The sequence below is a fragment of the Ursus maritimus genome, unplaced genomic scaffold (genome assembly GCF_017311325.1).
Source record: "Ursus maritimus isolate PB19 unplaced genomic scaffold, ASM1731132v1 scaffold_12, whole genome shotgun sequence".
Taxonomy (NCBI): Eukaryota; Metazoa; Chordata; class Mammalia; order Carnivora; family Ursidae; genus Ursus; species Ursus maritimus.
In genome coordinates this window covers 30,744,980-30,768,075 of record NW_024423564.1, presented here as the reverse complement: position 1 = coordinate 30,768,075, position 23,096 = coordinate 30,744,980, and the positions used below count along the sequence as shown (strand labels likewise).

Here is a 23,096-nt window from a genome sequence, read left to right as displayed (position 1 = left end):
TCAACTATATTTTCGACTTATAGTTCTGCACATTTTCAGTGGGGTTGTTTACCTCTCCTCATGATTTATAAGGGCTCCTTATAGCTTAATGAAATGTTCTCTCATTGGGATATAAATTGTGAATTTATATTCGTATTGCTATTTGTCTTCATTTTTATCTTTTCTATGAATAATTTCATTATTTTTATGTAGGTGAATATGTTAATCTTTTCTTTTTTATCATCATTTTCACACTGACAAAGCACTTTGCTACTATGAAACTATTTTTTAATCTTTTACAATTTAATTTTCATTTTAAAATCTTTGACACCTCTAAAATTTGTTTTAGAGGTTTATATGGTGAAAGGAAGACTCCAACTTTTTTTGTTTTCCAGATGGCTACATAGAGTCCAAATTCCATTTATGGAATATCCCTTATCCCTTCACTAACGTGAAGTGCCAGATTTATTATATAATAAATTTCTTTTCTGAATTTTTGTTGATGTCCAAACTTCAATACTATTTTATTGATGTTTGAATATTCAGGTGCCAGTACCACAGTGCTAATTGTTGGAATGTTTTAGCATATTATTGGAGATACCTTCCCCTCCTTATTTTTCTCTTTATAGAATTACATTGGATATTTTTGTTTGTAGTTTTTCGATGTACACTGTAAAACAAATTTGTCTACTTTCAAAACATGTTTGACATATTTGTTGGGATCACGTACATATATATGTGCATATACATACATATACACACATACCATATATGTCCTATAAGGATTGGTATATTTACTTTGGTTCGTTGTTACAAATTTTTGTGGTTTTTGGTAACATTTAAAATATATCTTTATGTGAATTTTAGGGCCACCTGGGTGGCTCAGTCGGTGAAGCAGCCGCCTTTGGCTCAGGTCATGATCCCAAGGTCCTGGGATCGAGCCCCACATAGGGCTCCCTGCTCAATGGGGAGCTGGCTTCTCCCTCTCCACCCCACTCGTATGTTCTCTATTGCTATCTCTGTCTCTCTCTCAAATAAATAAATAAAAATCTTTAAAAACAAACAAACAAAAACAAAAACAAAAATTAATTCATTCAATCAAAAATTAAGTTTGTCTTTTGTATGCTATGAACTGATGTTTTTTATAATCACTTTTTTTTTAAGATTTATTTATTTATTTGAGAAAGAGGGAGAGCACACAAGCAGGGGGAGGGGCAGAGGCAGAGCGAGCGAGAGAGAGAGAGAGAGAGAGAGAGAGAATGTCTAGCAGACAGCCCACTGAGCACAGAGCCCAATGCAGGGCTCCTTCTCACTAGAACTGAACTGACATAAAGAGTTGGATGCTTAAACAATTGAGCCACCCAGGCGCCCCATGTAATCACTTTTATTTTTAAACATAAATAAAATTGTGTGAAAATAAATAAAGTTGTGTGGAAGTGTGAAAATAAATAAAGTTGTGTGAAAGTGGCGCAACACATGTATTTAAAAAATGAGCACAGTATTACATTATTAAGACAAAAGAAGCCTCATTTTATAATATCCTTAACAAGAAATCTAAGCCTATTTAATTTTTTTCATTGAGAAATGTCTTCCCTTCACGGACTAGCTTAAAAATTTCAGGTAGTGCAACAATTAATACTTTCCCAGCCACTTCAATTGCGTTTGAAATCAACAGCGAATCTGTTTTTTTTGCTGTTTCAATTTCTTTTTTTAGTCGATTTATCTCCTTATTCAACTCCTCAGATTTCTTTCCAAATCTTTCATTAAGCAATTCTTCTTGGACCTATAAAAGGAAAAGAGTCCACTTTTGAAACTCCCCAATTACCAAGATTCAGTCAGCAGCAAATGTAGGTGTCTATTTTTCTACAACTTTAGATTGTTCTTTGGGGGAAATCTGAAGTGTCCATACTTTTTGACTGGATAATGAGAATATCCATGGTTTATAACTTCCTAAGATGTCCTCACCACCATCTCTCTGGGGGTGGGTAGGTGTTGGGGCTAGCGCAAACTTGAGAACTTTTCCCATCATGCACTCTAGCCCAAATGATGCTCTTTGGGTAGGAATACAATTTTAATTCTAATTAATTCTCAGATTCACTTGAGATTGCATGGCCACAACCATCTAATAAAAAGTGATTCTGTATAGAACATTGCTTATCAAGCTCTAGGTTGGACCAAGGAAAGATGTTCCTCTATGTTTTACAGTAATCCCAGGATATTCAGACAGATCTGGAAACAAACGCAGCAAGTTTTGGAAACTTTGGTGTCTTGCATTTCATATCAGACCTAATCGGATACTTTCAGGACAAAACAGATCTATTTCAGATCTCTCTAATGGTTCTATAGGACTAGAAGACAGACTCTACCCAATTGTGGTTCATGAGACCATTGCATAATCACCACAAATAGCAACCCACTTCCCCAAGGGATGTTACTTGTATACTCCAAAGTCTAGCACTCCAGAAGGGGCAGGAAGAATATGGCTTTAAGGGTTACAGCAGGATCCAGATGGACTGAGGCAGTTAGAAAATAATATGCCATTTGTGTTGCCCTCTTGGATCATGGTTTTGCTTAAAATTTTGTCCTTCTCTTCTGGAGGAATGAGGATCTGCCTGAATCCAGGCCAGACTTACCTGCAGATAATGCTTCAACGTTCTTTCCAGCATTACCCGAAAGTTTTCTCTTTCCTTCTTTATCTTCTCTTCCAGCTGGCCCAGGTTTTCATTGAAGCTCCTCTCCTGAGCCTCCATTTTTTGCCGTTGCTCATTTTCTTTCTGTTTTAGCTGCTCCTGATTTTTCTCAGCTGCCTCCTTTTGGGCCCGCTCCACTGCCCCATGAAAGTTTTTAAAGGGAACAAAAGAACAGGTCAGACCTGACCCTCCTAAACTCAGAGACTAAATTGACCTTGTAAAGGTGACTGGGAAATATCTAATTTCGCCAGATGGCCACACCACTGGCAGGTTTCTCAGTGTGAAGATATAGGCTCTGCCTGCTGGCTGATGTACAACTACCACTTGTCTTGTTATTTTCAGATTTGGTTGAAAAGAGCATGTGTTCTGTAGCAGGAGAGGAAACTCTTTATTGCAAGAAGGTCTTCTGGTCAGATCTGTCAGCAGGCACTGCAGGAACCTCCCATCCCACTGTCAGCCAAACCCTCCCCTATACCTGCTAAGGCCATGGCTCCCGTAGTGAGGGCTGTGTCTAAATGCACGATGGATTCCTCTATTGCTGCCTGTGACTGTAGGAAGGTCTGGAGGATCTCATTTGCCTGAGGAACCAACAAGGAGCAAATACATGTCAGGCAACAAAGATCTAGTCTCTCGCTATGGAAATAATTGTTCAGTAAAACTCCAAATGTGACCCCGTAAATTGTGTATCCCTAATTCCCATCCTTCTATGTCTACAGTATAAATTCCAAGTCTATTGATGATAATGGAAAAACTCCATCACAGTCTTCCTAGTTCTTGAGACCCCTTTTTCACTGATACCCCCCACCAAACCTCACCATGGGTTATAGCCAATCACACTCATAATTCTACAAATACATTATACCTATTGTTTATATGTATTTGGATATTCTTTTCTTCTTCCTGGAAGCTCTTCTAGCCTTTCTCAACAAAGCTGACATCCATAAATACTTCATCTTAAACTTCTAGGAACTACCTTCTGTATAATTTCCTAAACTGCCATCTGAGCTTTGAATGGCCACCAAGATACTGATCTGCCCTACCAGCTCTACCACTTACTGTTCATATGACCCTAGGCGATTTATTAACTTCTTTGTGCATTGCATTTCTCAAATGCATAATGTAGATAGTAGTATACCTAATTCATAATATTACTCTGAGGATTAAATTAATAATCCAACAAAAGCACTTAAGACCATGTGTGGTAAAGAAAGTTAGTGCTCAATGTGTTAACCATTCTTATTATCATCACCATCATTGTTAGTATCTTTGAATACCAGTATAACCTTTATCATACACTATCCACTTCACTATTTGTCTGTATCTCTGGTAAAATCCTCAGCATCTTGAGAGAAAAGTTGTATCTCTAATATTTGCATTCCCCAGGGACCCAGCCCAAATATTAAGACATGTTTCATAAATGAAAGAAATGTTTTGCTTCACCCGAATTCATGATTGTGAATCTTTTCTTTGGGAGGAATTATTTCCAGTCTCTACCTAATTAATTGTAGATGTAAAAACCGAAAATGTGGAATTATTGCCTTGCTCTGATTTTTCCCCATAATTGGTGCTGGAGTCTTAGATATTCACAAGGAACAAAAAAGACCACCTAACTCCACTCTACTGTTCAACCTCTTTCCTTTTATTCCTTACCTTAACTCCTTTCCTGGGCACCAGTTCATAGTCAAGTTCAACCTTTCTCTTTGCTTTTAAGTAGAGATCGTGTCCTCCACGAACAGAGAAAGTTTTTTTTGAAATGCTTCTCTTCAGAGGCTCTGAAAGCTGCTCCATTATAGCCTGACAATATTTGAAAGATGCATCTTCATTCTGCTGCAAGAAATCTTCCTTCTTTTTCTCGATGGTGTCCTGCCAGGGTAATGTAGAAAAATCCAATAGAAAGAGGCTTAGAAGGGAAAGTCCAATGTTATCCTCTTAGAATAAGCATCCGGATCACCTATGAGTAGATTGGAACATGGAACAGACCAGGAGTCAGAGACTTTTAGTCCTAGTTCTGACCAATTCTCTGTGTGACCTGTGGAAAGTCCCCTTACTTCCCTGGGTTGGAAGACATGAACTCCATGGTTCCTTCTGCTATAATATAATTAACAGTGATCAACCATCAACAATGGCAATAGGAATGTGAATTATGGCTGGAAGTAGAGTTTCCTCAGAGAATTTGTGTTGCTATAGATGAAAGTGCACATTCACCACCCTCCCAACTCAATCATCCGGTAATGACTAAAGCGTACTCTGAACAGAGTTTGGAACTCTTCACAAATTTTTCTAATAAGAATTTGAGTGTGTGAAGAAAAAGAAATAAATGTTTCCCCTGCTCTTGAAAATTACAATACAGCTGACTTTCTGGCACATCTTCAATATGAACAAAGAGGTTTTTTTCACTCATAGGCTGGTCATAGACTGAGACAAACTTCCAGCGAAGATGCCCATGGTAATTGTCCCCAAGAATTAAATTGTCCCCTAAGATTTTCTTCCTCGGATGTATACTCTTTACATAGTTCTGGATCCAGTGAATTTGATAAATTTTATTCCAGTAGTTAGGCTATATTATATGGTACAAGCTGACTTTAAGAAACGGAGATAACTAGAGGGTAGAGGTGGAGAAATCTTAGAAAAGAACATGAGCTCTTTTAAAGCAGAGAGTTTTCTGCAGGAAATCAAAAAAGCTAAAACGTGAAAAGAATGTGATGTGTCATTTGTTGGTTTGAAGTAGAAAGGAGAACATGGACGTGTATGAAAAATGCTTTTAGGAGCTGGAAGCACCCCCTGTCTGAAAGCCAACAAAAAAGGGAACATGAGTCCTACAATGAAAAGGAAGTGGATGCAGTCAACAACCAGAATGAACTTGGAGCCACTCCAGAGCCTGCAGCTGAGAGCTCATTTTGGCCAAAACCTTGTTTTCAGTCTGTGAGCAGACTATGAGCAGTTTCTGAGCAGAGTATGGTGCCATCCTATGCCTACCTTCTGACCTACAGAATGGTAAGTTTATATAAATTAATGGTAATTTTTTAAATGTACCAATAGAAAATTAATAAAATGCCCATCTTTTAGTAAAAAGGTGAACAGGAACGTGGTAGAGCCTTGTCACTCACAAGACCCAGGCTTTGTCAACCCTGAGAGGTAGATGAGCCATAGAGTAGAAAAAAAATGTACTCTAAGCATGAATCCAGAAGGGCAGGAATCAGGAAGGATAAATGCTAAGACACATTACCACCAGCTTTTTCTGGAACTCCCGCTTGTCATCCTTGAAGGAGTGCTCCATGAACACTGCAATGGCTTCCCTCTCACAGTCTGCATGCACATCCAGCAGCTCCTGGAGCGTGTCTGTGGGGAGCGTCAGTCGCTGGGCCATCTGCTTGCTGTAGTGGTCAGCTGCCTTCTGCACGGCCACTGAGTTCTCACGCTGAGCCAGAGTTGTCACCACGTTCTCTAAGCAAGGCACTGCTCCTTTCTTGATGGCATCTACATAGGCTTTCAATAGAGTCCCCAGCCCTGAATGAGCCAGGAAATTTGAGGATAAATACCAAGGTCTCAATCATTGGCTTATAGTCTTTATGGAGCATCATTCTAAGATCACAAAAAACCCCACCTTATTTACAAGGAAATTTTATTTTCTCTTCTTGGGAATCTATTCCTTTCTAACAGCATTACTGTTTTTCTGTTCTTTCTTTTATTGTTCTCCATTTCATCATATTACAATTTAAATGACCAATTATACAATATGCACATGGAAACCACTGGAAAAACGGTTTCCCATTCAATGAGAATGAAAAGGAATAGGTTATATGGGTGAAGTAATAGACACAGACAAGACCAGCTACATAATTTGTGTGGCCCGGTACAAAATAAAAATGTGAACTCCTAGTTGAAAATGATCGAGAAGTCAACAGGGATAGAGAATCTTAAAGCAAGTACGGGCCCATCTCCACTCAGGGTACTACAGGAATGCTTAAGTCACATGCCCACAAAGCCTGCCCTGCACATAAGATTACACACATAATTCTCTGTCTCAGTGGACTTGCAGGAACTCCTAGCTTCCTATTTATGGCCTGACTCATGTAAATTTGCAAAATAACTGCTTTCTCCTTAAAGACAAGAAGTTATCCCATAGGATTCCTCAATATACGGATGTCCTCTCTTTAACTGCAGCTTGCCTTTTTATGATTAGTGGATTAGGTTCCTGAGATATATTAAGTCTCAGCAGACCTTCACATAGGGAGACTTTAATCAATAAACACACATGGATATCTTTTCTTGCCATGAACATCTGCTTCTCCATAGTTACACACAGATGTGAACAAAATTACTGACAAATTCAGGGTATAATCAAAGCTCCACCACACACACTGACACAGAGACATGCTTTGGGACAAAGGTGACTCACGGCTCCCAGTGACAATGATTCCTTCTTTTAGGGTCTTGGTCTTTGTATGATTGAAAATATAGGTACAGAATTTCTTTGATTGCTCCTGTCCTGTACTGTCTAGCTTGTCTTCTGGCACCTTCTCAAGATGGAATAAGAGATTTCTGTCACTTGTAGGCCGGTCAAAGATGAAGCACTTCCGTTTTGGAAAGAACTGCCTGATACACTCCCTGGGCAAGTTGGAGTTCTGGATTTTGGGATTTGTGCCTGCAAAGGTGAAAAAAAAATTGATTACTGGAAAGTGGCCTTCAGGTAAGAGGGTCAGGACTTTCATTTCCAGGCGTCTTTGCATTATTGCAGCTCCTCTGCCTGTGAATCTCCTTTAACCCAATCATTTCAAATTAACCTGGGCCATCACCACAGGCAAGGAAATTCATTTCTGCATGAAGCAGAGCCGAGAAAATATGGGAGGAGAGGCATCAGTCCCAACTGAAGCAACTTATGGTTGGTTTCCTTAGCACTGTTAGGGAGTTTAGTGGTTGAAGTATTCATTAAATGTTTATCAAATGACTGATGAGTAAAAAAAATGGTGAGAATTCCTTTTGTGATTTGACTGTCCCCATATTAGATATGAAATATGGACCGTAAAATGAATTAATGCCAGAAAGAAGAGTAATATATTGCTTGTGAAAATATCAGGAGGAGGACTAATTATACCATGGTAAGAAAAACACTTCTAAAATTCAGAGTAGAAAAAAAAATCACACCAAGTAAATATGTTTGGAGTTTTTTTTTATCAGAAACATCCATAGGATAAGGTTAACTTAAAGGTAAGTGGAGACCTTAACACTGTCTATATCAAATTGTATCTGACTTGACAGAGCTTCACAGAATGATTTTGGGGGATATGTCAGATGTTCAATAAAAGTTCTTTGAAACAATGAATACATGAATGATGAAACAAAAATATTACTTCCAAGTGCCATCAGTTATTCACCTTGCTAAAATAAAATAAAAATAAACTGCATGTAAAATTTACATATAGTAAATTAATAATATTAAAATGGTAACATAATGTACAAGACTGAGAAAGAAGAACGCGAAATCATCAGAAAGATCAATGTAAATCTGCACGTCTTACTAGAAGGACATTTTTTTCTTCCTGGACACTTATTGTGTGAATATCCTTTCTCTGAAATTTGTAACTATCTGGGCACTAGTAAAATATTCATAGAATATTTCATAGAAACACGAAATGTACTTTTTAAATTAGGTCATTTAAATATGGTATATACATGCAAAAAAAATACTATTCAGTCTTAGAAAGGAAGGTATTCTAACATGTGCTACAGCATGAATGAATCTTGAGGACATAATGGTTAGTAAAATAAGCCAGTCACAAAAAGACAAGTAGTGTATGACTCCATTTGTATGAGGTAGCTATATGGAGACAGAGTAGAATGCGGTTGCCAAGGGCTGTAGGTGGGGGTATTAGGGGGTTAGTTTTTTTTTTTTTTTAAGATTTTATTTATTTATTTGTCAGAGAGAGAGAGAGAGCACAAGCAGGGGGAGCAGCAGGCAGAGGGAGAAGAAGACTGCCCGCTGAGCAAGGAGCCCGATGAGGGACTCAATCCCAGGACACAGGGATCATGGCCTGAGCCAAAGGCAGACGCTTAACCTACTGAGGCACCCAGGTACCCCAGGAAGTTAGTTTTTAACAGGTACAGAATTTCAGATGGGGAAGATGAAAAACTTCTGGAGTGGGTGGGTAGTAATTGTTGCACAACAATGTGAATGTACTTATTGCCACAGAGCTATTAACTTAAAAATGGTTAAAATGGTAAATTTTATGTTTTTTCTATTTTTCCATAACAAAATTTAGGTCCTTTTATTTCTTGTGATTCTAGGTTTACCAGCATCTCATCTGATGAGCTATTTTTGTCCGTATGGAACAGAAGGAGCACATAACATGGAGCCCAAGTATGTGGGCCTTAGGAAGTTACAGCACTATAACCTAGAAAAATGTTTCACAAAACCTATTTGGCCTAAAATCATTTGGTTCAATATTGGTTCTTAAATTTCCTCGATGAGCTTGCTCTAGCAGCTGGAGTTTCACAAGTAATAACCTATGAAAAACAATCACCAAACGCCATTCAGCAATCACCCCTCACCATTACACTGCATCTCAATCCGAGGTCAAACAAAAATTGAATTCAAGTGCTGACTGATAGGGCTTAGTTGATCCCACCCCTCTGTTGAAGCTTCCACCACCCAGACCATGATCTGAGACCTGTAATCAGCTTCAAGGCATCCTCCAGGTACTCGTCTTCGGTGATTGGGGTTTCATCTATCTTCAACTCCAGGGTGAAGTCCCGAACAGTCCAAACAAAGTCTGGAAAGAAACTCACAAACTCGGTGGAGTCCTCTACTTCCTCAGAGGTTGAGGAGGATTTTGCCCTGATTAGCTGTGTTAGTTCAGTCACATAGCTGAGAATTTAGCTAAGGAAGGAGAAATTATCTACACCACAATTTTCAGCTCATATTTAGAAACACATTTCATAAAAAATAACTCAATGTCCCATGTTCTCTTCTCCTCAACCATGACAATTAAGTCACAGGAAAGATGACATTACCATTCCTGTAAACTCAATGAAACTTGGTGGCTTGGTTTCTGGAAGGATACTGCAGCTGCTCCAGAGCCTGGTGGTTGATGGTGCCCATGCTGTTGTAGACCAAGGTGCTGCTCAGAAGCACAGCCAGGGCAAAGATCCATGAGTCATTCTTAGGGTCAACCTAGAAAGCACATTAGAGCAAAAGGCTAAAGAGGCCACTCTTCATTTACTTGTTAACATTTCCATTCCATAACACAGTGGCTGGAACATAGTAGGTGTGCACCAATAAACAGGAAATTAGTCCTATAGCAAATTTCATGTGTTGTGGTCAACATTAAAAACATAATGTTATTCAGTTAAATTCAATAGCTATTCATTGGGTTTCTTCTAAATGCCAGACAGTGCATTTGATTGGGTGGATGCAAAGTTCCATATGACGTTGACTTTCTGGGTTAGCTGCCCAGTAACTAAACATACAACTGCAACCAAGTTAATGATCTCTTCCAGGAGTAGAACCAAAAGCTAAGATATAAAAGAAAAACACAATAAATCCAAAAATGAAAAAAAAAAAAAAGCATCCTGTGAATTCTGAGCAAGATATTACATCTGACTGTGAAATGATGGCAGTAGGTAAAAAAAAAAATAGCTGGGTTGGGGTGCCTGGGTGGCTCCATTGGTTGTGCATCTGCCTTCAGCTCTGGCCATGAGGTCAGGGTCCTGGGATTGAGCCCTGCATTGGGCTCTGCACTTAGCAGGGAGTCTGTTTCTCCATCTCCCTCTGCCCTTCCCACTGCTCATATTCTCTCTCTCAAATAAATAAATAAAATCTTTTTAAAAATTCGAAAATAGCTGGGTTTTAAAGAAATGATGGAATTGCGGACTTGTGGAAATGAAGAGATCATGCAGATGAAAGGACCAACACAAGCCAAGTCAGAATTGAGAAGCAAAGTCATACAAAGGTGTAATTATTCCATTTGGCTGAAGCAATGTGTAAAAGTGTGGGAGTAGACAAAAAGGCTGGGAAGGAGATTCAGGATAATACATGACTGGCACTGAAGGCCAGGAAAACAGAATTACACACTACCTAAATCACACCACCTCTTCTCAATTTAGCAAGCTGTTCTGCTGCCATCAGTTGTTAATAATATAATATGTTTTGGTCCTTCAAACAAAAGCAATTAGATAGAAAGAAACAAGTTTGGGCCAAAATACAACATTTACATTATTAAGAGTCCCTCTTCATTTTTGGGGGGCAGAGGAAGGAGATAATTAGGGTAGATCTAATTCATTGGGAATTAAATTAAGGGGTTCTGTAATAGTATGTAAAAAGTTGTAGGATTTGTTGTTGTTGTTGTTGTTGTTTAGTGTGAAAATTTGCTGGTACATTCGAAGAAGGAATAAACTTACTAAAATTCAAACACGTGGTGAGATGAATTCATGAGGCCTAATAGGTATTGTTTTAGTTTCTCTTCTGTTTTTATTTTATACTTTATTTTATATGGAGGACTTTAAAACTTCTGAAGTTTTAAAACATTAAAATTTTTTTAAATTCAGAATTTCTAGATCTCTCCTTTATTTTGGGGGGGGGCATTATTGGAATCGAACAATCTACCACTGCAACAATGTAGACTAAGACTTATATAAAGTAAGGAGAAACTACTGATCACACCTAACATTGTAAAGGCAACAAACCTACAAGTACCCTGTTTGCAATATTTTCCACTGGTCAAGATCATGCTTTTTAGAAGTCAGTGAAGAATTAACCTCTTAAGTCCAGAAACTTAGACTAAAATAATTATGAATGTTCCTGGAATAGCAAAGCTTTCCTGGGGTTTATTTAAATAGATTACTTTGTTTAAACCCTATTTTCAAGACTACTGTATTCAAAGTCACAAATTCATACACTTTAACTGGCAGTCCCATTGACCTGATGAGTTACAATTTAGAGAGTTCACATGTTATTTCACCAGGAAAGTTTAGATCTAATCCCTACCTAAAACGAGGTTGTATCCATGGCACCCTGTACCGATGGTACTAAGTACCTGATATCTCCCCAACTAGCCTCTGGGTCTTTCTTCACTGCAGTGTGTCTAGTACTTAGCAGAGAGCCCTGGATTTAGCTGCTTAATAAGTGTCATTAACCCTGCGTTAAAAATAAGATGAGTATCTTGCCTCAAAATAGCAAAATATTTGTGCTCTCAAGGAAAAAGTTCAAGGTAAGATAACTTAACCTCATTATCCATAATTTGCACCTGCTATTTGTGGGAATATGTCACAGAAGTGGAATTGAGGTGGTGAATTAATAGGCAAGAGCAAGGAAGTTTTCTCAACACCCTGCCTTACCTTTTTCACATCCCCCAGGCCCTCAGTGTCCAGAAGGATCAGGGTGTGGTTCTCCTTGGTGGAGTGGGGCACACACCACATCCAGATGCCCTTGGTTTCAGATCTCACTGTGGAGTTCAGTCGGAAACCTGCAAGGGAGGAGTCAACAACACACAGGGACAGAGGGTAGTCCAGGTTGCCCAGGAGCTACAGTGGTGAAACTTGTAAAAAAGAAAGGGCCCAATTGCACTACTGGGTATTTACCTCAAAGATACAGACGTAGTGAAGAGAAGGGCCATATGTACCCCAATGTTCATAGCAGCAATGTCCACAATAGCTAAATCGTGGAAGGAGCCGAGATGCCCTTCAACAGATGACTGGATTAAGAAGTTGTGGTCCATATATACGATGGAATATTACTCAGCTATCAGAAAGAACGAGTTCTCAACATTTGCTACAACATGGACAGCACTGGAGGAGATAATGCTAAGTGAAATAAGTCAAGCAGAGAAAGACAACTATCATATGATTTCTCTCATCTATGGAACATAAGAACTAGGATGATCGGTAGGGGAAGAAAGGGATAAAGAAAGGGGGGGTAATCAGAAGGGGGAATGAAACATGAGAGATTATGGACTATGAGAAACAAACTGAGGGCTTCAGAGGGGAGGGGGTTGGGGGAATGGGATAGACCGGTGATGGGTAGTAAGGAGGGCACGTATTGCATGGTGCACTGGGTGTTATACACAACTAATGAATCATCGAGCCTTACATCGGAAACCGGGGATGTACTGTATGGTTACTAACATAATATAATAAAAAATCATTAAAAAAAAATAATAATAATAAAAAAATAAATAAAAAAACGGGAAAAAAAAAAAAAAAAGAAAGAAAGGGCCCAGCAGGGAGAGGAGTTTTTTCCGTTTTAGTGACAGTCAATCTAACATTTATGCAGATTAAGGACTTTCTAAAGAAACCCTTTGGGCCCCCTATTCACCTTGCACCTGTACAGGTTCAAATAGGTCACATGACAGATTAACGTAAACTCTACAAATCCGTGTAGTTTTAGCTGACCCTTAAGAGGAAAGAAAAAGCATGCATCCCTAAGTAGAATTAGAGAGGGGGTGGAAATAAGAACTCTGTGTTTCTGGTTCACTCTTCATGTAGCATCTCCTTTTCCTTATCTGGGTTATTGTTAAGAGAAAGTCATCTAAATGGAGAAGACACTGACATAGGAAGGACAGCATTGAGTTGTCACTCGAATCCAGTTCTGTTGCAACAGTTGCCTAGTAGGAAAGCAGTGAGGACTCAGTCTTGAAATGTAGGCATGTTATCCATAACGTGAGGCTCTGAATGCCTAGATAAGTAGGCAGGATTTGTTAGATTAAAAAAATCCCTTAAGCTTTTGAGATGGACAGTAATAAAACCAAAAATATATTTAGAAAAATTGGTATGGTATTGGAATAGGGGAGTAATTTGGAATTGAGATTCTGAAGTCGTTAGAAGGCGTCTAGAATTTTAGAGCAGGGATGGGCTCAAGTGACCATGTAGTCCACTGGGAAATTGCCTTGTTATTATTTGATGTCATCTTGAGTAGCAAAGAAAAAGGACATTGTTGAAACTCCCTAGCTAATATTTATCTCTCAATTTTAAAAATTCTTTAATCCCTCAAATAAAACCTATGAATTCATTTGGGTCAGACAAGGAAGTGTTCTTCTCTGATTGATGGTCAAGAATTTTCCTTAAAGGAAAAATAAAGACTTGATATTTTGCTTAGAAACTAAAAGGAGATTGGAATGTAAAAGGGAAGAGAGAAGGAAGGAGAAACTATAGACTGAGAAAGGAAGGTGGGAGGGAAGAAAAGAGGGAGGGGAGGAGAGAGGGAGGGAAATGGATGGATGTGTGGGATCCTGAGAGTTTAGTGGACTGTGATTCAACCTCTAGTGGTGCTGAGCCAGACAGAAATTAATACATTTGAAAATAATAGTTGCATGTTCTAAAGAGACAGAAAGTCCTATAGGACAGTGGGGAAATTTTCCTAAAATATCAGTAAGAACCATAAGCAACAACTTAGTTAAACAACAACAACAAAACTCCACATCACGAAGCAATAAGAACATTCACAGTTCTCTGAACCATAGACTATGTTGACTCCAAATTATTATATTTATTTTTATAAAGGCTATAACATTGAAGAGAAAACTCAATGCTTGTCAGTAATTAGCACAATGGTGGATGTTGTACAAGTCCTAGAAGCCACTTTTAGACTTCTTGTAACTCTCGGGACATTTACCACTGATGATTCAAACATTGTACAATTAATCGAGTCTTTAGGCATTGATTCTCAAATAAAAAAGTATGCCTCAGTATCAGAACCAGCTAAAGTAACTAAATGCTGTAGACTTATTCTAATTTGCTGTAACCATGGAAGAAAGGGCTGAGATTTTAGATTTATTTATTTGAGAGAGAGAGAGGGAGCATGTGCAAGCACCTGTATGCTTGCACAGTTGGGGAGGCAGGGGCAGAGGGAGAGGGAGAGAATCTCAAGCCGACTCCCCGTTGAGCACGAAGGGCTGAGATTTTAAATTGATTAGTGTTTTTTTCCTCACATTTTATATGATTAATTACAGATGATAAAAAAAAAAACCAACAATACTGTGGGGCACCTGGGTGACCCAGTCGGTTAAGTGTCTAACCCTTTGCTTCAGCTCAGGTCGTGATCTCATGGTCATGAGATGGAGCCCCGTGTCAGTCAACACACTCAGCACAGAGTCTGCTTGAGATTCTCTTTCCCTCTGCCCCCTCCCACTCATTCTCTCTTTCTCTTTAAAATAAATAAATCTTAAAAAAAAAAGAATGTTGTGGATTAGGTAAAACTTTTAGATTTTATGAAGTTGGTGGAGGAAGGAAACAAAGGAGAAATAAAATTTTTTGCAGTAAAAAAATAGGAAATATGCACAGCAAATAAATGTGAAAAGGTTCTTAAATTGATTTATAATGAGATATATGCCATATGACTATACAGTTACCAGATGGTAATAAGGGTGTGAAAAAATCTCCATGACTGCTAATAATCATGTAAATTGAACTTAAAGTTTGAAAAGCTGTTTGATATTATCTGGAAAGGCTGAAAACATACGTACTCTGTGATCTTGCAAGTTCATTTCTGCGTATAATCAACAGGGGAAGGTTGAGTACGTGTGTACCAGAATATAAGTACAAAAACATTTATGAGAGCTGAATTCATAAACAATAAAATCTGGGACCAATAACAACATTCATTAATAATAAATGGAGAAAAAACTGTGACATCTTCATACGATTCCACACTATAAAGCAGTTAACATAAATAAATTACATATACATACAAGAAAGTAGGTGATTTTTATAAACTCCTTGATGAGATAAACGACATGCGAAAGAATGCATAGAGTATAATTCCGTTTATATAAACTTATTTTTTTTTAAGATTTTATTTATTTGACAGAGAAAGACAGCCAGTGAGAGAGGGAAAACAGCAGGGGAGTGGGAGAGGAAGAAGCAGGCTCATAGCAGAGAAGCCTGATGTGGGGCTCGATCCCAGAACGCCGGGATCACGCCCTGAGCCGAAGGCAGCCGCTTAACGACTGCGCCACCCAGGCGCCCCCGTTTATATAAACTTAAAAAGCAGACCAAATTAAACTTTTTTGAAACCCATAGACTATAAAACCATCTTTAAAAAGCAAAGAAGAAGTGACATGAAAATGAAAAACATTGGTGAGCCCTATTTGGACTTTCAGTGTTGGTAATGTTTAACTTCTTGACCTGAGCAGTGATTACGAAGGGGATCACCTTTCATTTAATAACTTTATAGTACGTGAATGTTTTATACACTTTTCTGTGTGTGTTATAGTTTACACATTAGAAAATACTGAATACAGAAAGAAAAGGAGTGTAATTTATCAAACTTTTGTTATGAAATGGAACAATAAAATGAATCTTCGCTCCTCTGAGATTTGGGAATAACAGGTTTTCCCCTCTTTCCTCTCTTTCTCTTCTTTCCTTCCTCCTTTTCTCTATCTTTTAAAAATATGACACAATAAAATACATTTTTATGCGGCTGGGAATGATCATGTAGTTTGGGCAAAAGTGATGCAAACGAAAGGAACGGAAGGGAGCACGGCAGAGGCTAAGCTGATGAGAGTGGATGGGACCCAGACGACAAGTAGAAGGATCTATTGACAGGGTTGGGAGACTCTTCTTTTTTACTAGATAAAAGAGTAAGATTTTGTGGACAAATGGGTTGAAGTTGTAAATTTGGTGGTGAGAATTAGAATTTTTCTTCAGTGGGAGGAGTTAGGCTCTTCCGTACGATGATACTAGAAGAAGCATGACCAGTCTGTACTAGCAATGATTCCAGGCAAATGGCCCCAGTCCCAGGACAACACTTACCATGGTTCTGTCCTACCAGGCGGTTCATCAGGTAGGATTTTCCTGTCCGAGACAGCCCTGCAATGGCCACCACCACCACAGGCTGAGATATATTGTTAAGAATCTCTAGTGCTTCTGGATTCACCGTCAGCTGCTCCTTCTGGTTTTCTACCAGGCAAATGGGGGCCGGAGTGGTGAGTTCAGATGCCATGGCAACCTGTAATCCAGAGGAGCTTGTTCAATATAACACAAGATCCCAAAGTCCCCTCTAATGGTCATACAAATGACACACATATCAGCTTTCTGCGTATGGAATATACACACCATTTCCAAGGAAAAAGTATGTACCCTAGTTAGTGTGTCAAAGCTTGGTACAGAAGCCTCACATCTCTTATCTTACTGATCTTAAAGTGAATCTTAAAATCACCATAGACAGGGGATGCATAAAATGAATACAATGAGGAAAGCAAAGGACTTTGCTTTGAGAAAACTAACTTTTGGGGGTGAGGCAGAATGAAACATGAAGATAGATGAGAAGAGTAGTCAGAAGAGTTTCTAAGAGTTCCAGGACAACATGGCGGCTCATCAATTCTGCAAATATTTATTGAGTGCTGCATGTGCTGTACTGTTCTAGGTGCTTGGTATCCAGAAGCGAACAAATGGATAAAACTCTCACCTCGTGGAGCTCTAGTCTAGTAGGGGCAGCCAGGTAATTAACAAAACAAATGAGCTAAGATATGTGTTAGATGATGGTAAGTGGTCTGGAGAAAAGTAAGCAGGGGATGATATATGCAGCAATGGATAGGGGTTGTTGGGGGTTGAATTACATACAGAATATTCCGAAAAAGAGACAAAATGGAGGTAATCAGTGCCTGTGATGAGGGCAGGTTTTGTGAAAGGGCAGTAACAGGAGGCAGATTGGTTGGGGGAGTGAGCGTAAAAGAAGGAAGAAGAAATAATAATGCAGCTTGCCTCGACATGCAAGACCTTTATACATAGTGCTTAAAGAAATACATGGGTCCAGGATTCATTCATGTAACTGAAAAACATTTCTCATTTATAAGTTTACAACAAAGAACGCCAGTCATAAGGATGTTTGAGGATCTTCCCAGATCTGACAGAGTCCCACATCTGAGCTAGATTCTGACTTGATTGTTCTCATCTAAATGAATGGAATATTCCATCATACCAAAAGATAGAGACCAGCCAAAGAACATTTGCTGTGCCTTTATTCTAAGATAATGCTTAGTAACATTCACATGTCCCCACACTGTTTCCAGCCCTCTGCCTAACGTGGGGTTACTCGAATAGTCGTTCAGGCAGTATGGGACCCGAAGTGGTAGGAGCTCTCATGTACAAAGGTGCTCCTATGAGGACATGCCCACAAGCAAGTCAATGCTCATTGGGCTTAATTGAGCACCTCCTTCAAGAGAGAGAAGTGAACTCACCACTCTGGATAATATAATCCTGTAAGGTTTGGGACAGGAGGTGATACACAATTACAATTTTCTTATTTGGTTTGAGACACTAAGTGAAATATCAGTCTGCAACTAAGCATGATTTCTGGATAAAGAATACATCGTTACATAACTTTCAATATTATATTTGCTCTCCACATTTTGCGGGAATAAAAAATATTGTCCATTTGTTTCTTCTGAGAAGCAGAAATGATTAACTACACGGCAAATATCCATGAATTTTCAGGCACATAAGGGATTTGTCAAAGGTGTTGGTAATAGACAGGGAGATGTAGAGCACAGCTGAAATTATAGCAAGAGTGAGGAGATAAGATTGAGAGAGGCAGAGAGAGAAAGATTGAAGATCCCAGAGAGAAAGGGATGACTGACAAATTTAAAGACAAGACAGCATCATACTGCATGTTTGGAGCTCAACTGCCTGGGCACAAATACTGAATCCATACTTTACAAGCTGTGTGTACTGGAAAGATACCTCTCTGTGCCTCTGTTTTCTCATCTGTGAAACAGGAATTCTTATAGTAACTAAATTGTAGGGCCAGTAGAAAAAAATATCCTAGAACACATACATACAGAACACTTAAAATTATATTTCATACCTAATAAATGCTATGTAAGTATTGCTTAAAAATAAGTATCAAAGGGGTGCCTGGGTGGTTCAGTCAGTTAAGCATCTGCCTTTGGCTCAGGTCACGAGCTTAGGGTCCTGGGATCAAGCTCCGCATCAGGCTCCTGGCTCAGCAGGGGTTCTGCTTCTCCCTCTCCCTAGGGCCCCTCATCCCTGCTCATGCTTGCTTGATCTCTCTCAAATAAATAAATAAAATCTTTTAAAAAAAATAAGTATCTAAGGAGGCAAGGAGGGTGAAATTCCAGAAGGCAAAGAATTAGTTTGGGTAGAACCCAAATTCTTTCCCACGAGTAAAAGCTGGTGTGAAGGAGACAAGGATTACCACAAGCAAATTGTCCCATGAGAAGCCAGAGTTGGGAGAGGCAGAGCCAGCACAAACCACTGACTAGAAGGGCACTGTGGCCAGTGTCAGGCAGGGGCGACCGAGGGACGTGCGGGGATGTTAGTACAGATTTTGGAGGGAGACAGCTGTGCTTCAGCACCTAGAGTTCTAATCATCTACTGCCTGGGAGACCTTGAAAAAGGAACCTACCTCTGTAAATCTTGACTTTCTTATCAGTATTACAGGTAAAAAAAGAAAAAAGGTCATTCCTGCTTAATTCATTACGATACAGGGCAATAACAAAAACTTCGCAGTACATTCAATTTTCCACAGTTAATGTACTGTTTCTACAAGGAGCCGGTGAAGCCACAGAGTGTTGAAACAAGTTCTGTGTCAATAGGTTCTGTAACCTGGGAATTACCGAGAAATACTAGGGTAACAAATACTTTTTGTCAAAAAATTCAATTTGATTCTTAACAGACTTCTGCACAATTTCTCTTCTTTTCTATGGATGAGCGGGAGAAGAGATTAGAAGTAAAACATGAGCCTTGTAATACTGTATCAGGAGGAAATGTAGAGTTCTCATAGTTAATATTTTTCTTTCTTTTTTTTTTTTAGATTTTATTTATTTATGTGACAGAGAGACAGCCAGCGAGAGAGGGAACACAGCAGGGGAGTGAGAGAGGAAGAAGTAGGCTCCCAGCGGAGGAGCCCAATGTGGGACTTGATCCCGATCCCGAAACGCCGGGATGACGCCCTGAGCCGAAGGCAGACGCTTAACGACTGCGCCACCCAGGCGCCCCTCATAGTTAATATTTTGAAGAGCTTTGGGGAAGAGATGATATGACAAAGTGATTAAAAAATTTTTTTAATGCAAAGCAGGACTGTGGTAGCAAGGCAAGAAGCTATTCATCTCAAAATAAACAAGTAGAATGAGATAGTTCTATTATATATAGCTATATGATCATTGGTTTCCTAAATTACTGTCTGTAAGAGTTCTCTGGAGTGATGCTTAAATGCTCAAAACCTGTATTTTAAATAATACTGCCAGTTATTATTTGTGGGGATTGTGCATTTAGAAACAGTGCATGATGAACAAACCATATAGTTAGGTCATACAGTTATTTTTAACAGTTGATTAACAATGGATTAGGAAGAATGCCATTGAATTATTCCATGTAATATAGCTTTGTAGTATCTTCAGAATATTGCATGTTATTAATAGAAGAACAATCGACGATCCAAACTTTAGATTTCAAAGGTCTCTAAGGTAAGGATCATCTTTTTGTTTTTCCAAAGCCCAGCAGGGCGCAGGCAGGACCTGTCCGAGGAGGAAGGGCGTTGGGAAGTGGAGGGAGCGACCCCACCCAGCGCCTCTGCGACAGGGTCGACTGGGTCGGGGGTTTAGTCTTTCAGTCTGAGAAAGGACTTCAGCCCCCTTTCTGTGGCTGCAGTAGGATGCACTCCTTCTGTGCAAGGCTTTTTATGGAAACCTGGAGGGACGACCGAAGAGGAGCAGCTCATTCCGGGGACACGCGGGCGCGCGCGCTGTCGCTTTGCAGGCAAAGCAAAACGTCCCAAGGGCCACACACTATCGGGCACCCTCGCCGTTCTTTTGCTGTCTTTGCCACCTGCCAGCGTGGAATCTGCGCTTGGGAATTTGTTCTTGTTGTTAGTTAACGGATATATGCATGGAAGACCAAGTTTAGGAGCGAACTTACCTAGGGCGGGCGCTGCAGTCAGGGGACAAGTTCTCAGCTGCCCTCTCCTATCCTTTCGCGCTCCTGCGTCTGGCTTCTACGGATACGGACTGTTCTCTTTAGAACTTACAACAAACCGGATATTACAGCCATGCTTTTCAGGTTCGGGATGGAGGCCGAAATCGAAAGAACACGCTTTATTCGTCTTCCATCTATGTGGGTTTTCACTTCTAGCCGTCGGGATACTTGAGTGTGAATGAGGTGAAGTAGAAAATCCTCGCTTCTTCCACACCCGTCCCTCCCGCACAGTTGGCTTAGGTTTTCTCGGCCCCCCTGTAAATACAGAGCAGTGGGAGTGAATGTGAGCAAAGTAGGTTGAGAATATTTCAACAACCTGTTCCTCAGGGGTACTTTAGCAGGGAAGAGGTTTTTGTTTGTCTGTTTTAAGTTTTTACTTGATTACTTCTTATCTCACCGCTTTTTTGGGAAAAAAAAAAGGTTTCTTGGTATTAACATAAGTATTTAAAAAATACAACAAAATGCAGATGTATACATATAAAATTAGGGGATATATATGCACATAATTTAGAAATTATTATTTTATAGTTCAGAAATAATCACTATTATTTTAAGTCATATTTTATCTTTTTTTTTTTTTTTTTCCTCTAGGGTGGATGCAGATTTTGGAAAACTGGAGCTTAGACATTTTGGGGGTTCTCTTAAATACCAAGAAAATTTCACAAGTAGATATTTCTTTAAAATGAGCAAAGAAATAAGAACAAAAAATGTAAAAACCTAACATACTACAAACATTTCTTTCTGTTTTCATTTTTTCTCAGTACTCCCTCTAGTATTTGAACTTTAGTATGAGCAATAATTCTGAAAAAATAACAAAAAAATATGAATCTAAGGCATTCCATGGTATTGAGCTACAGAACTGGACTGTGTAATCAATTACTCTTTTACTACAATGTGTTGCCTTCTGGATGGGTATAGATAGGAGCCATGCCATGGAATCTCTGTGAGCTTTGGTTCATTGTCTGCTTTCCTCTGCCTAAAATGTTCTGAGTGAATTAAAAAGACAGTGAGAGTATTAATTACATTTTTGCTAATGTTTGTGTGAAATTGGCTTTTTGAAAATAACATGGTAAAAACTAAGTACTAAGAGATGTTAGAGATTCATTGTTTATAATACTATCAAAAATTATTCCCTAAAATCAGATGTGAATCAAGAAAGCTGTTACATGGAATGCAATATCAGAAAACAAATTTGTAATCGTCAGTTTTAAATAGACCCATTTCCTTTGATGTAATGGAATGTGACCAATCACATTTATTTTTAATTGTGGTAAAATATGTATAACATAACTATCTTAACTATTTTTTCAAGTGTACAGTACAGTGTTAAGGATATTCGCACTGTTGTGCAATCTCCAGAACTCTTTTCATCTTGCAAAACTGAAATTCTATACCCAATAAATAGTAATTCCCAATTTTCCTATCAGTCCCTGACAACCACCAGTCTACATTTTCTTTCTATGAATTTGACTACTCTAGATATCCCATATAAGTGGAATTATAGTGTTTGTCTTTTTGTGACTGGTTTATTTCACTTAGCATGATGTCCACATATTGTAGCATGTGAATTACCTTCCTTTTTTAGGCTGAATAATATTCCATTATACATATATACCACATTATGTTTGTCTTTTCATCCATTAATGGACATTTAGGTTGCTTACATCTCTTGGCTATTTTGAATAATGCTGTAAACATGGGTGTGTAACTCTCTTTAAGATCCTGATAAAAAGCTTCTGCACAGCAAAGGAAACAGTCAACAAAACTAAGAGGCAACCCACGGAATGGGAGAAGATATTTGTAAATGACATTAAGATAAAGGGCTGGTATCCGAGATCTATAAAGAGCTTCTCAAACTCAACACCCAAAAAACAAATCATCAAGTCAAGAAATGGGCAGAAGACATGAACAGACACTTCTCCAAAGAAGACATACGAATAGCTAACAAACACATGAAAAAATTCTGAACATTATTAGCCATCAGGGAAATTAAAATCAAAACCACATTGAGATACCACCCTTCACCAGTTAGGATGCAAAAATGAACAAGGCAGGAAACAACTAATGTTCGAGAGGATGTGGAGAAAGGGGAACACTCTTACACTGTTGGTGGGAATGCAAGTTGGTACAGTCACTTTGGAAAACAGTATGGAGGTTCCTCAAAAAGTTAAAAATAGAGCTACCCTATGACCCAGCAATTGCACTACTGGGTATTTACCCCAAAGATACAGAGGTAGTGAAAAGATGGGGCAATGCACCCCAAAGTTCATAGCAGCAATGTCCACAATAGCCAAACTATGGAAGAAGCTGAGATGCCCTTCAACAGATGAATGGATAAAGAAGATAAGGTTCATATATACAATGGAATATTACTCAGCCATCAGAAAGGATGAATATCCACCATTTGCTTCGACATGGGTGGAACTGGAGGAGATTATGCTAAGTGAAATAAGTCAAGCAGAGAAAGACAATTATCATATGGTTTCACACATATGTGGAACA

At 38.9% G+C, this 23,096-nt stretch overlaps 1 protein-coding gene and 1 long non-coding RNA gene across 2 annotated transcripts; one reads left to right on the top strand and one right to left on the bottom strand.

Moving 5' to 3' along the window:
- Positions 1–1,488: 1,488 nt before the first annotated feature.
- Positions 1,489–20,619, bottom strand: LOC103662917 (guanylate-binding protein 4). Its single transcript, XM_008690622.2, has 11 exons — positions 20,538–20,619; positions 16,413–16,608; positions 12,003–12,130; positions 9,731–9,840; positions 9,338–9,534; positions 7,069–7,314; positions 5,896–6,176; positions 4,320–4,532; positions 3,145–3,247; positions 2,613–2,806; positions 1,489–1,762 (listed from the first exon to the last, which is right to left on the bottom strand). Exons 2-11 carry the CDS (start codon positions 16,600–16,602, stop codon positions 1,544–1,546), a joined length of 1,881 nt encoding a protein of 626 aa, XP_008688844.2. The 5' UTR covers positions 16,603–16,608; positions 20,538–20,619; the 3' UTR covers positions 1,489–1,543.
- A 73-nt stretch (positions 20,620–20,692) lies between these two features.
- LOC103662918 lies at positions 20,693–21,609 on the top strand. Its single transcript, XR_568589.1, has 2 exons — positions 20,693–20,777; positions 21,186–21,609. It is a non-coding gene; the product is annotated as an uncharacterized LOC103662918 (long non-coding RNA).
- Positions 21,610–23,096: the final 1,487 nt, after the last annotated feature.